The 13481-nt window shown below is 35.0% G+C and overlaps 1 protein-coding gene across 1 annotated transcript in view; it reads left to right on the top strand.

Moving 5' to 3' along the window:
- The first annotated feature begins 353 nt into the window (after positions 1–353).
- Positions 354–13481, top strand: part of LOC116594369 (T-cell receptor-associated transmembrane adapter 1) — a 37498-nt gene continuing 24370 nt past the window's right edge. The window contains exon 1 of the mRNA XM_032349717.1: positions 354–597. Within this exon, the coding sequence (XP_032205608.1) occupies positions 591–597 (7 nt within the window). The 5' untranslated portion in view covers positions 354–590. The remainder of the gene's footprint in view (positions 598–13481) is intronic.

Raw genomic sequence — 13481 nt, 5'->3', positions numbered from 1 at the left:
TACACAAGGCACCTGATACATAGTAACGCTCAAAAAGCCTCAATCCCCTTTCCTCCATTGTGCCTCAAAGAAAACACACCCAAAAGCTGAACACACCTGGGGGCTTCTCACTGTTTCCTCCCCTGTTTACCTTATTTGAGTTTGTTTCCATGTGAACTCACTTGTGTGGAGATCCCTGGATTCTCTGCAAAGGCATGGGGGACTCCCTCCTGGGCTAATTCATACTTTGCTTTCATTATCATTTTAAAATTAGATTTAGGTATTGATAAAAATCCAAATACCAGAATACAGAAGCTTGTGGGATTTTTTTTTTCTCACGTAACACAAAAATTTAAGAGCATACTGGTTTCAGATCAAACCTCTAGAAGCCTCCATCACCACATTTCCTGTTTGTAACTGAACAAAGTACACACAAAAGATTTTAAAACACAGAAGAGAGAAACCCGAGGTACGGTTACAGACACGTTTTACTGGCACACTGCTTCTAAAATACCAGAGCACCTTTACCAAGAAAAAAGGAGTTTGTGGGAGCCTTTTTAATCCAGACATTTCCCTTATGGCTACATAAGGATTTCTCTGACAAAGGAAGCATGTCAGGTAAGTGGCATTTTTAATTCTTTCATTCTATTCCTGTGCCTAAAAATTCACGAAATAATTTCCACCACTCCAACCAAAAAAACACTTAAGATTTGAGGATTAAATTAGTTTATACATTATTTTTAAAATGTGAGATAACGTTTAGTATAATTTAGAACATACTTGGAAAGACTGTAGTAAATATAAGTTGATTATTTTCTCTTAGAAGAAAAAAAATGGGAAGTTGCATAAGATAAAGCTAGTTGTAACTGTTCAGTTAGTGTTCATTGATAATTATGCCATTTACAGTATCTGTTATTTTTAAACTTTTGTTGATCATGCATATTCCTCTTTAGTTATAAAACAGGTCGGTAGTAACCACATTTCTAATTCCTTTGAGTTTAAGAATTGTAATATCTTCCCAGAAATTAACCCAATTGCTGATACCAGAGAGGTGACCATTCTGCAATGGCCAGTGAAAATTTGATCTTCGTGACATGGATCACAAGGCTTGAATCCCCATTGATTAGCTGAGTGTCTGTTCCACGTTGATGGTTCATACCCCTTTTAATGTTTTGTGTACTTTTTATGTCTTTAGTAAGTATCTTTTTGTTGTAAAAGAAAAGATACACACTATACCAAGTAAGAGGACTGAAATACATATGAAAAAGAAAAATATTTACATAGTTCCTGCCACCTCAAAAAAAACACAAGGTATTATGTTGTATTTCCTTCCCACTCTTATTTCAACACATTCTACATGTTTTGCTTTTCATACCTGATATAATAGTGAACATAAACTCATATACTAAGAATTTTTTGCTAACATTAGAGTATAAGTTTTTCCCTTTTCATGATGATTTCTGCCTAATCATTTTAGAAGAATGTAGTCAATGACATCCATTAGGCTAATTATAGTTTCCTTAGCTATTTCTTTATTGTTGGACATTTGTGTTGTAAAAAGTTGTGTTATATTTCAAATGACAGAAAGATGAACATCTCTATACTTTTCCTATATTAAGAGTCATTTTCTTGGGAAAAATTTCTAGACTTGGCATTATTGAGTAAGAGGTTACAAACACTGTAAATCTCATTATTATATAGTTGCTTTTTCAAGAGTTATGCCAATCCACTCTCATTCTAGTGTGTTTCTCCTGAATAGGCTGGTATCCCCTAAAAAAAATCTTTACTGATAAAAGCGTAATATACTAACCCATTGTTGATAATCATTGATTATAATGAAGTTGAACAGTTTAAATGGGTTTTTAAACTGTTTAGCATCAAACAATCTGTGCATTGTCTAATTATATCTTTTGCTTCATTATAGTGCTTACAGTACTTCTAATATCAATTTGTATATAATTTCTGTGAATTTTCTTCCCAGTATTTTGTTTGCTGATTTTAAAATCAGTTGATTGGATTAATCACACAGGGAGCATAAGCCTGACATGTGATTTACATACCTATCTTTATTTTTTCTAGGTTCATAGGTTAGCAAAGAACAAAACAACTGTTCCAGTTTTGCCAGTGCCCTGCAAAAAATAGACATGGCAATATTACGAACAGTTCTCATGAGCTGATGGTGTTGGGGGAACTCAGGAAGCATGGGAAGGCCAAAGGCGTTGAGTATAACATTCAACTATTTCCAGGATTCATTAATGCTAATTTTATGAGGGATATGATACAATTTCTTCCCTACAATTTTGTAGTTTAGATGTTCCCTTTATAGGTAATACAGGAGTTCCCCATTGACAGTTGAGACCTTCCACAATGCCACAGAAGAGATAAAAAATATCAAGGGTTTGCTGTCAAAAACTCATAGAACTTAAAAGGATGGGAAAAGACTTTAATGTGAGAGAAGAGTCAGACAACAGTATTTTTTACAATTAGATAGGCGAAGTTAAAAAGAAAATTAGTGTGAAAAAGCAAAATTATTCCTAGTTAAGTAAAGCAACGTAAGAAATTAACCCCTAAGTATCATTGGGTTTCTCCTGCCTAAATGCCTTGCACTTACTGCATTCATAAATCGGCCAATATCATAATTCCTACTATGTTTCTGCATACACATAAAATCAATATTAGCTGAATCAACTGATGAGAACAATTCCTGAGGGCTACCATTAATTTAGTTTACAAAGTGATCCACAACTTAGGTACAGATTGTTGCTTTTCCAAAAAAAAAAATTTTTTTTTTCATTGTCTTCACACGGTTTTCTCTTTCCTTGAGCCTCAATCGCCTTTCTGAGAACAATGAGCCTTTCCTTTAGAGATGAGATAGGACTAATTTATTAATCATCTTTTAAACTTAGGTGTTCTTTTAATTAAAGATGGGTCAAAGATAATGTGTTTCATCATTTAATTTAAGTAATATGTGCAGTGATTTTAAGGAAGGATTAAGGATTTCAATCCAGGAAAAATCATCAACATCATTATTGGTCACATTTCCAGGCATTTTGAATTTTATTTAATTCTCTCATTATTCTAGAACTAGAAAGAGGAAAGAAAAAAAATTAACAGGTTTCTTACAACCATAAAGAAACATGATAGTTAAAATTTTGTTGGCTGAAGGTTTCCCATACACCCATGATATCCTAAGAGGATCTCGCCAAGGTGCTTCTCCAACAGAAAACAATTAAGTACATACATAAAATGGAGCCCAGTGGTGGGTATTAAGGAGGGCATGGATTGCATGGAGCATTGGGTGTTATACGCAAACAATGAATTTGGCCAGCACTTTAATCCCAATAGGGTTTCTGAAGTTGACCAATCCCAATTAAAGTTTAATTATAAAATTGATAAGTAGTCCAGTCCTGGGGAAATTATAACATAATGTCTTTTTTTTTTTTTTGAGGTTGTACATTTTATTTTTTATTTTTTTAATTTAATTTAATTTTTTTCCATGATCCATAATTCATTGTTTATGCACTACACCAGTGGTCCATGCAGTACATGCCCTCCTTAATACCCACCACAAGGCTCACCCAACCCCTAATCCCCCTCCTCTCCAAAACCCTCAGTTTCTTTCTCAGAGTCCACAGTCTCTCATGGTTTGTCTCCCCCTCTGATTTCCCTCAACTCACTTCTCCTCTCCATCAGAGAGTCTTAAAATCTCCCCCACACCTCCCTCCACAGGTATGTTCCCTTTAACAAATTCAGTTAAGTCTTGGCTAAGAGCAACTATGATGTGCTAGAAATATGTCACACAGCTGAGGATCTGAACTCCAGAGTTATAATTGGCCTAGTGAGGTTCAGTGAGATGCAAAAAGTCACACAGCTAGGAAGTGCCTTCACTCAGTCTCCCTCTGCACTTTGAAGCAAGCATTCCAATGCCCTGTATTGCTATCGTCCCTCTCCCCATCACTGTCCTTCCCCAACAGACACCATCCATTTCTCAAATAACCCTCTGTTCATACCAGATCCTTACTTAAGGTGGACAGATACCAAGTTTTGCATTAAAAACAATATCTTATTTACTCGAAAGCCTGAGAGTTGATTTCAGAATATCTTCCAGTGCTTCTATCAATGACCCTTAATGCCTTTTATTGATGGGGTGATAGGGATGGATGGTGGTGGGATAGGGGGCTGTGTGGATTCTGACAACATGCTGCAAAGAGGCCTCAAGAATGCACCTAGTTCCCCAGCAAACTGTCATTAACTGTCAGTAAGAAAAAACTCTTTTTATGCATAGGATCCATGGGGATATGATATATCAGAACTTTTTCTTTGAACTTTCTGGGGTGCCTAAAACAGATACACCTACTCATGGAATGCAACAAGGAGATGGTCACTGCTCTGACAGAATCTGCAAGCCAAGGGAAAGAAACCATGTTGAAAAGCCATATCCTATAAACTATAAACTCATACAATTGTGTCAGTTACAGACTCCCTGAAGGAAAACAATTAAAGCATCATATGTATTGCTTTTCTATTGTTAGTTAAGTGAAGTCTTCTGTATGAATCAAACCTGCCAGCAGAAAAATGATACATTTGCTGGGTTTCCCTCCAGAGCACAAGCAAATGTGAATTCCAGCTACAGTGCCTGCCAAGTACTGTTGGCATTAAAGGAGTCAGAGGTCTTATAATTAGAGAGACTACGATTAGCCCCTGGCAGTTGAAAGCTAGATAGAAACTTAAATCATGCTTTTCCTAGCTGTCATTGCCTCACTAATAACTTCTTGAGGCCTTTGGCTTTTTAACAGTGTGAAGAGCTAAATTCAAATTGTGTGGGAGTTCTTTTTAAATTGATAAAAGCTTTTTAAATGAAAGTAACTACAATTATGGAATAATGATACTGAAGATTGCATTTGTTGGGCAAGAACTTTTGAGCACTTTGTGCATCTAATAGTATAAGCAACATTATCTGTACTGAATAGACACCCACATGGGTTTGGAGATACTCATATTGCATTTGGGAAATAACTGGGTCAAGGGAGGTTTGAAAGTATGTGCGAACTCTTACATAAATCTGTCATTCAGGTTGAAAATCCCCACCATTTAGCTACTCAATAGCTAAATGTGTATTTTGTTTTGTTTTGTTTTTCTCATCTATGTAAGTTTTCTTTGTTTTCAAAATGGGGGCATTTATTGTTGGCAATCAAAAAATTAAGAAAGCTGAGGCACCTGACTGGCTCAGTCTTGATCTCAGACTTGTGACTCTGAACCCCACGTTGGGTGTAGAGATTACTTAACATCTTTTTTAAAAAAAAATTATGAAAGCTATCAAGAATGTCACGAAATACAAAGTTTCTAAATTAAAATCTGCCTGTTTAAAACTCATATCACATTACACAAGGAAAAAATCTTGGAAAACAGAAGGTTAGATAGGAGTTGGAAACTCTGGAAATCAGAAAAAAACAGAGACCATGCTAAACCAACCCCATGCTTTAGAATTTGGCCTAAGTTTTCAAAGGCCTCCAGTTGGTTATGTGAAACAAATTAATTGTTACAGTAAATGACAAAACTGAGCCCTAGAAGAATGTATGGTGTGGTCTAAGTTCTTGTCTTACTGTTGCTAATGTATTTCCTGAAAATTACTAGGATTTTGTTAAAGCCTTTACATAAAATAAGTAGGCTCATGACCTTGACATGGTTGTTTCTTTGTAGTTGAGAGCAAATTATTTTCTTGTCCCAATTAATGGACTGATACAACTTTTTTGTGTTCCTTTTAGTTAAAGAAGCTAAAGGGGAACTTCTAATTGAAATATAATTTTGTGCAAATGATAGGATATTTTATAGCTAGAATCAGTGTAATTATAAAAATAAGATGAGGGGCTTTGCCTTGAAGTATGCTTTTTTATACAGCACTTCATTCTATTTGCCCAAACTACAACTATTTATTGAATATAGACTAAATACTAGATACTATGAGAACTGAAAGAAAAAAAAAAAAACTAAGTACAAAGTAAATCATTAGTTCTCTCAAGGATAAGTTCTAGCCATCTATTGTTCCCTCTTTCTTTCTTTCTTTCTTTGCTTTCTTACTCCTCCCTCAGAAAGAGAGGTATTTGAAGTACATAAAGCATATAGTCCTGTATAAGGGTTAACCAAATAGATCAAGACAAAGGAAAATTAAGGAGAAGTGGGTACAATTAGGTCACAAAAATGAGTATCATATAATCACAGAGATTTGCTTAAGATAGATTGTTTATCAAATGATACATAATTGCAGCCAGATGGCTGACGGTAATAGTCACATGAACCATAAGGGTGAAAACGTGCCAGTTCTTGGGGAGATCCCAGCTTCTTCTACCAGAGATGCCAAGTGATATATTCAACGATGTCTTCTAGTCCATAGACTCCTTATAATTAATGAATTCAATAGCACATTTCATCCAGCTGGTTCTTTTCTCTAAAACGAGATTCATTTTGCCCTGATAACATAGGCAGAAATTGTATAAAATGGAAGAAAACAAAAAGAGCGACAAAGCGTTTTAATTTTTATTTTCTGATTGTAACCTGCAGTTCAGGATTCTGTTGCCATTTGAAGGCAGATTGTCAGCTGAAATGGAAACAGCTTTGATATTCTCTTAAAGCATTTTAGGAACATAACTGGTATATGTCCCAGTTTAGAAAGCCATCGAAGCCCATTCTACCATTCAGAGGCAGATCCAGGGAGAACTTAAGACAAGGTGAAAATTTCCTTCCCAAAACAGTTTTGCATCCTTTCAGCATGTGCATGAGTGAATGATCAAGGTCCCAAAGTATATGTTATAGGATTTGATGCAATAATTCTAGACTGAACTTTTTTTTTAATTACAAATTTTCTAAAGTAAACATACTTTTTTTCTTTTTTTCCCAAATTTTTATTTAAATTTGTTAGTTAACATACAGTGGAATATTAGTTTCAGGAGTAGAATTTAGTGATTCCTCACTTACATACAATATCCAGTGCTCAGCACAAGTGCCCCACTTAATGCCCATCAACTATCTAGCCCATCCCCCACCCACCTCCCTGCTAGCAGTTTGTTTTCTTCAGCTTGCCTCTCTCTTTTTTCCCCTTATGTTCTCAAATTCCACATATGAATGAAATCATATGGTATTTTCTTTCTCTGACTTAGTTCACTTAGCATAATACTCGCTGGCTCCATCTACATTGTTGAGAATGGCAAGATTTCATTCTTTTTGATGGCTGAGTAATATTCCTTTGTATATATATATACCACTTCTTCTTTATTCATTCATCAGTTGATGGACATTTGGGCTCTTTCCATAATTTGGCTACTGTTGATGCTGCTGCTATAAATACTGGGGTACACTTACCCTTTGAATTAATATTTTTGTATCTTGTGAGTAAATACCCAGGAGTGTGATTGCTGGGTCATAGGGTAGTTCCATTTTTAACTTTTTGAGGAACCTCCATACTATTTTCCAGAGTGGCTCCACCAATTTGCATTCCTACCAACAGTGTGAAAGGGTTCCCTTTTCTCCACATCCTCACCAACATCTATGGTTTTTCCTGTGTTGTTAATTTTAGCTATTCTGACAGGTGTGAAGTGGTATCTCATTGTGGTTTTGATTTGTATTTCCCTGATGATGAATGATGTTTAGAATCTTTTCATGTCTGTTAGCCATCTGTAAAAATTAGATTTGACCACTTCTAACACAAGATTATAAATTACCCAATTTGCTTACCAATAAATCATTAATATATCTATCAAATGCTTCATTAGAAACAAAGCAACTTTCTGGCCAACTCTATAAAATATTAGCTGTTATAAGTGTTCTTAAGTAACCTATACTATATTATGGTATATATAATTACTAGGCTGAAAAAAATGGGTATTTGCCTAAAACAATAATTTGATCTTTAAGTAGTTACTTAAAGATTAAAGATTGTCCATTCTTTCTCTAACAATAACCAGACAGAACAACTATTTCATGAGGCCACTCTTGATTTATGATAACCATGTTATCAGTACCTAGAAAAACACTTATTTTTCTATTCTCATACTGGAAGAGTATGCATTTAATAAGTGAACATAAAGACATTGATCTTTAAGGTAAAGGTTGAAGAGAGTGAAAGCACATCTTATTTCATGCCTTTGGAAGTTATTGTGTATTCTCTGAGGAGATTATTTCTCCTCACTCTGACTCTTAGGTCATTACCATCCCAGCATTATGCAGGTGTAAATTTCCTAAGGTTGCATCTAGCTCATACGGCTTACCTCAACTAGTGGTCTTTTCTAAATTCCTTTCCCCAGAGATTTCACTGACCCCAACCAAACTCCTTAAAGACTTATTTTTACTTTTTAAATTTTTAAAAAAGCTTTTATTTACTTATTTTACAGACAGAGATCACAAGTAGACAGAGAGGCAGGCAGAGAGTGACAGGGGACACTGAGCGGACAGCCCGATGCGGGGCTCGAAACCAGGACCCTGAGATCATGACCTGAGTCAAAGGCAGAGGCTCAGCCCACTGAACCATCAGGTGCCGCAAAGACTTATTTTTAAACAAGAAAAGAAAATTTTATGTTTAGAGTGGTGGACACTGCATAAATTTAATCAGATCAGTAGCTGTTAATGCAAACCACTTGTTCTAAACTTCCTGGAAAAAAATAATCTGTAGGTTTTTCAGTAAATACATATTCAGGGCAGAGAGAATTAGACTGTTGTAGATGAGCACTTACACCAAGATTACAGTGGCCTAATGTGCTCTTCTCCTTCTCACAAGGATCTGGTCCCTAGCTGCTGGAAGGTAGGTACTTTCTCAACAGTACTAGAGAAAAATGTAATAGAATCTTCAGCTTGTCTTCCCCAAGTTGTGGGTGTGTTTAGACCTCATACTTGATCAGAACCTTTCTGTTGGCCCTAGTCATTACATTATCCATCTTCATGTCACTCATTTTCTATTTAGTTAGTTGATACATGCTTAGTGAGAACCTACTTTGTTCTCTGAATAGGTTGCAGAAGTAGGTTGCAGAAATAAAAATTAGAATCTTACTGGTATTAAGATGAGAATAACAATAATTTTCAGTTATATATTGAAGAAGTCATGAGAATAAAAGGTATAGCAAAGAGAACACAGTCAATGGTATTGTAATAGTGTTGTATGACAGCAGAAGCTAACTACACTTGCGATGAGCCTAGCATAACATATAGAAATGTTGTACCTCTGAAACTAATGTAACATTGTGTGTCAGCCATACTCAAATAAAATTTTTTTTAAAGAATAATAGCTAACATTTATTGAGCATCTTATTAATGAGGAACACTCTTCTATAAATCTCAATCTCCACAAAAATAGGTACAATGAGGAAATTGAAGCATGAAGACCACAATGAATATGACCTTCTTTCAGTCCTTCAAGAAGTTCAGTTAAGTAGGGAGAGAATTTTACACATAAATGATTACCTCAACAAATATTACCTCAATATTTGTTGAATTACAGAGATATAAAAGATATCACTTGGTGGGGGACAGGCAGCATAGAGTGAACGCTTCAAAGAAAATGCAGCCTTGAAGGATGACTAGGAACTTGTTAAATAGTTAAGGGGGAAGGCATTTCGGGCAAAGGGGCAAATACATGGTAAGTATGGTATCTACTGAGAATCTTAAGTGTCTCAGAATGACTGGAGCATGGTATATTATTGGGCAGGCATAGCAGGTAAGTCCTAAAAGATAAGAAACCTAAAGTAATATTTTGTGGAAATAGTTCATGGTGAGGAAAGAAAAGTGTGATGTTCTCTATGCTTAGGGCAGAGAGAGGAGCAAGTTCCTTCTCCTGGGAGAAAAGACAAGTGAACAATTTCCTCCAAAAACCACAAAGGAGGGGATTATATGAGACAGTGTGTGGAAAGATAGTAGCTACCAGGAATGGTGTTCGATGAACCAAAAGAGCCATAAACCTAAAGTCCGGACCAATTGCAATAATAGGAACAGAGGCCAGAACAACCTGGAAAGGGTCTGCTTAATATTGTGTTCTAAAACCTGAGCCATCATTATATCAAAATCCTATAAGACGTGTATATCCTTTGATCTAGCAAGTCAAGGATTTCTAACATGGGAAAAAATTAAGATTTGATATATAGTTGTAGCTACAGATATTCATCACAACATTGCTTATATAACTAAAAAATCACGAGCAACTTAAATATCTAATGATAAGCAATTGTTTAAATTATGGAAAATTCACTCAATGGAATATAGGGCAGCTAAAAGAAATGAACACATATTTTATTTATAGGAAAAAAAACACACTATAGATTATTGGAATGAAAGTAGATAATAGTATAGTCAGTATAAATGAATCATATGTCTTTGTAACAATTTCTATACGGAGAAAAATAATATGAACCAAGGTGTTCACAGGGGTCATCTCTTGAAAACAGGATTGTGGTTGATTCTTAGCTTTCTGTTTTTGCTTGTCTCAGTTTACTAATTGTTTTTAATTGTGAACAAGAATGATACATACAGCAAATCTGGCCTCTGTGTAGCAACTGAAGTTCATTTATTTGTTACCAAATACAGTGACTGTAGAGGGTGAGTGATTTGAGTCTACTTGACAGACCGAATATCCTGAATTGATAATTGTGATCTATCTCGATAGAAAATATAGTATGTGCCCTCAAATTGCCTTAAGATTTAAGATGTGAAAGAGCCTAGAACTGCATCTAGACTGTGGGTCTGTAAGTGACAAATACAAGAAGTCCTTAATAACAGAATTCATTGATTTAACCATTAGTTTGATAATAGAAAACATAAACTAATACCTTTGTATTGTGATAGCAGAGAGAGAAACTGAGACCCATCTGGCCATTGAGACAGCTTGCTGGTCCCATTTGTTCACAATTATAGTCCCATTAACCACCTGAGAAGAACTATTATCAATGCGCAATGGGGAACAAGCTCTCTTTGAAAGCATGTCTTAAAAATTCCCTGAGACCCAGCAATTATATTCTCAGGAGCCTCTTTCTACAGAGGCCTGTACAAAAGGCCTGTACAGTGAAGTTCACTGCATCATTGTTTATAAGAGAAACCATTTAAAAAAATCAGAATGTCCATCTTAGAGAAGTGGGTAGGTGAATTATAGTACAGCAATACTGTATAATTCCATGTAGCCACTAAAAATAACGTAATAACATGGCAAACATCCCCCAGACACATTGGTAACTTTTTAAAAAAGGCTAATTAGTATAAAATTTGTGACCCATTTATGCTCTAATAGAGAATCTTACATGTTATTCTAGGAATTGCTCGGATTTTTTATATTGCTAGAATTTTTTAAATATATACTCAGCAGGCACATGTGTTCTTTTCATAAACATAAAAGTCAAAGAAATATTTCTAGGAATATAGACGGTACCACGCAAAACCTAGAATTTCTGGTATATTTTAAGTAGTTAATGATTACTATGTTGTAGAATTCTCATAAATATTTATGGGATGATGTTCATGATGAATAAATAAGGCCTTTTTAAACCTTAGTGTTTTTAACCAAATGAATTGATAGGTCTATTGGAGAATTAAAAACTATTTAAGTCTTCTCATTTTTCTTTAATTTTATGAAACATAAAAAGTCCCTTAAAGAAAATAAAATCAGGGGCTCCTGGGTGGCTCAGTCATTAAGCATCTGCCTTCAGCTTAGGTCATGATCCCAGAGTCTAGGGATTGAGCCCTGCTTCAGGCTCCCTGCGCAGTGGGAAGCTTGTTCTCCCTCTCCTACTCCCCCTGCTTGTGTTCCCTCTCTTGCTGTCTCTCTCTCTCTGTCAGATAAATAAATAAAATCTTAAAAAAAGAAAGAAAACAAAACCACACATTTCACTATCATTATCAGCTAACTTTTCCCATTTATTAACAAATTCTTTAAAAATCTTTATAAATCATGTATGTTATGCCTCACACTGCAGAGCAGAAGGCAGAGATGGTTCTATCCTTTGTGGACTTCATGGTATTTCGAACACCTAAATAACATAGTATGAAATTAAAAAGGAGGTTGCAGACATTAGTAGACAGATTTATGTTTAAAGAGCCACAGACAAGTTCAAACAAAAGCAAAGTATATATAAATAAGCAATATGCAAATTATATGCAAATATGTAGATGTACATCTATATCACAAATGTTCATTTAAAAATAAATGATGCGAAGGAAAGAAAGAAGGAAGGGATGGGGGAATGGAAGGAGGAAGGGAAGTAAGGAAGGGCGGGCTGAAGGCAGGAAGGAAGGAAGGAAACCAGACGACCTCTCAAACACAGGTCCACTGACAGCGACTCAACAACCACACTGCAATGTCAATATGTACCCAAAAAACAAAAAACAATTCAAACATCAAATTTGAGATATAGAAAATAAGTATAAGAGAGCAGCACAAAGGACATTTTGGTCTAAGGATTATTTGCTGGTTTAAAGACAGGAGAGGGAAGCAAGACTGATTTCCCTCCTGTGAGGGGTTTGCCTGTTCTGCATCTAACATCATGCTATTTAGAGTTCTTTGAAAGGGCCGAGCCTGGTGTCTGATTTGGGGAAGTCATAGAGGGAGCCGAGGCTGGGAAGGAACATAAGCTCTGTTGTAGCTACTGTCACATGCCATTTCTGCTTGTCTTTACACATCTGTGTCACCAGCTAAACAGTGCCTTGAGGGCCAAGATTCTGTTTTCTTTACCTTTGATTTCCAAATATAAGGCACAGGTCCTGACACAGAAGAGATGTCTGATGTCGCTTGAACACATAAATATACAGTGTTAGAGAATCATAAGCTACTTTTCTGGGGTCAGTATTCACATGACTATTTGGCTACTAAGATAATTGTCTAATTTTTATACATATATATGTATACATATATAAATATATAAAATTATAATATATACATATATGAAATATATGTAAAATACATATTAATAAAATATAAATTATGTAATAAATATACATTTATAATTAATATATAGTGTTTATATAGTATATGATGTATGGTATAGACTATATGTATACACATGCATATTATATATGTATTATATATAAAATCAATATATTTATATGTAAATATAATGTATTTTATACATGCATTATACATAAATATACACATAATACATATATCTAAATACATAAAATCAGGGTAATTATCTTATAAAACACTCATATACATGTAAAGATTACCATAAATAACCAAGGACAACTGATAGGCAATAGCCCACAAACCCTGTATGGTTCAGGAATGAAAAAAGAATCTCTACACAAGGGTAAAGAGAAGCATATCTATTTATAGAAGGGGATAGGTGGTTTTCCATAAATAAAAGTATATATGACTATATCTGAAGATTAAAGAAAGGGAAAAAGTAGGGCAAATTATCATTCTGGATTATCTGGATGATTTTCATTTTGAATCAAAGTCTTAATAATCTGTCACCAGTTGTCAAATATTAGCAGCTAGACTAAAAACATCTTTCATTTCATCAACACTGAGAATGAGG

Source organism: Mustela erminea, chromosome 1 (genome assembly GCF_009829155.1).
Source record: "Mustela erminea isolate mMusErm1 chromosome 1, mMusErm1.Pri, whole genome shotgun sequence".
Classification (NCBI taxonomy): Eukaryota; Metazoa; Chordata; class Mammalia; order Carnivora; family Mustelidae; genus Mustela; species Mustela erminea.
The sequence above is the reverse complement of the archived record's forward strand: the minus strand, read 5'-3'. Positions and strand labels throughout refer to the sequence as shown.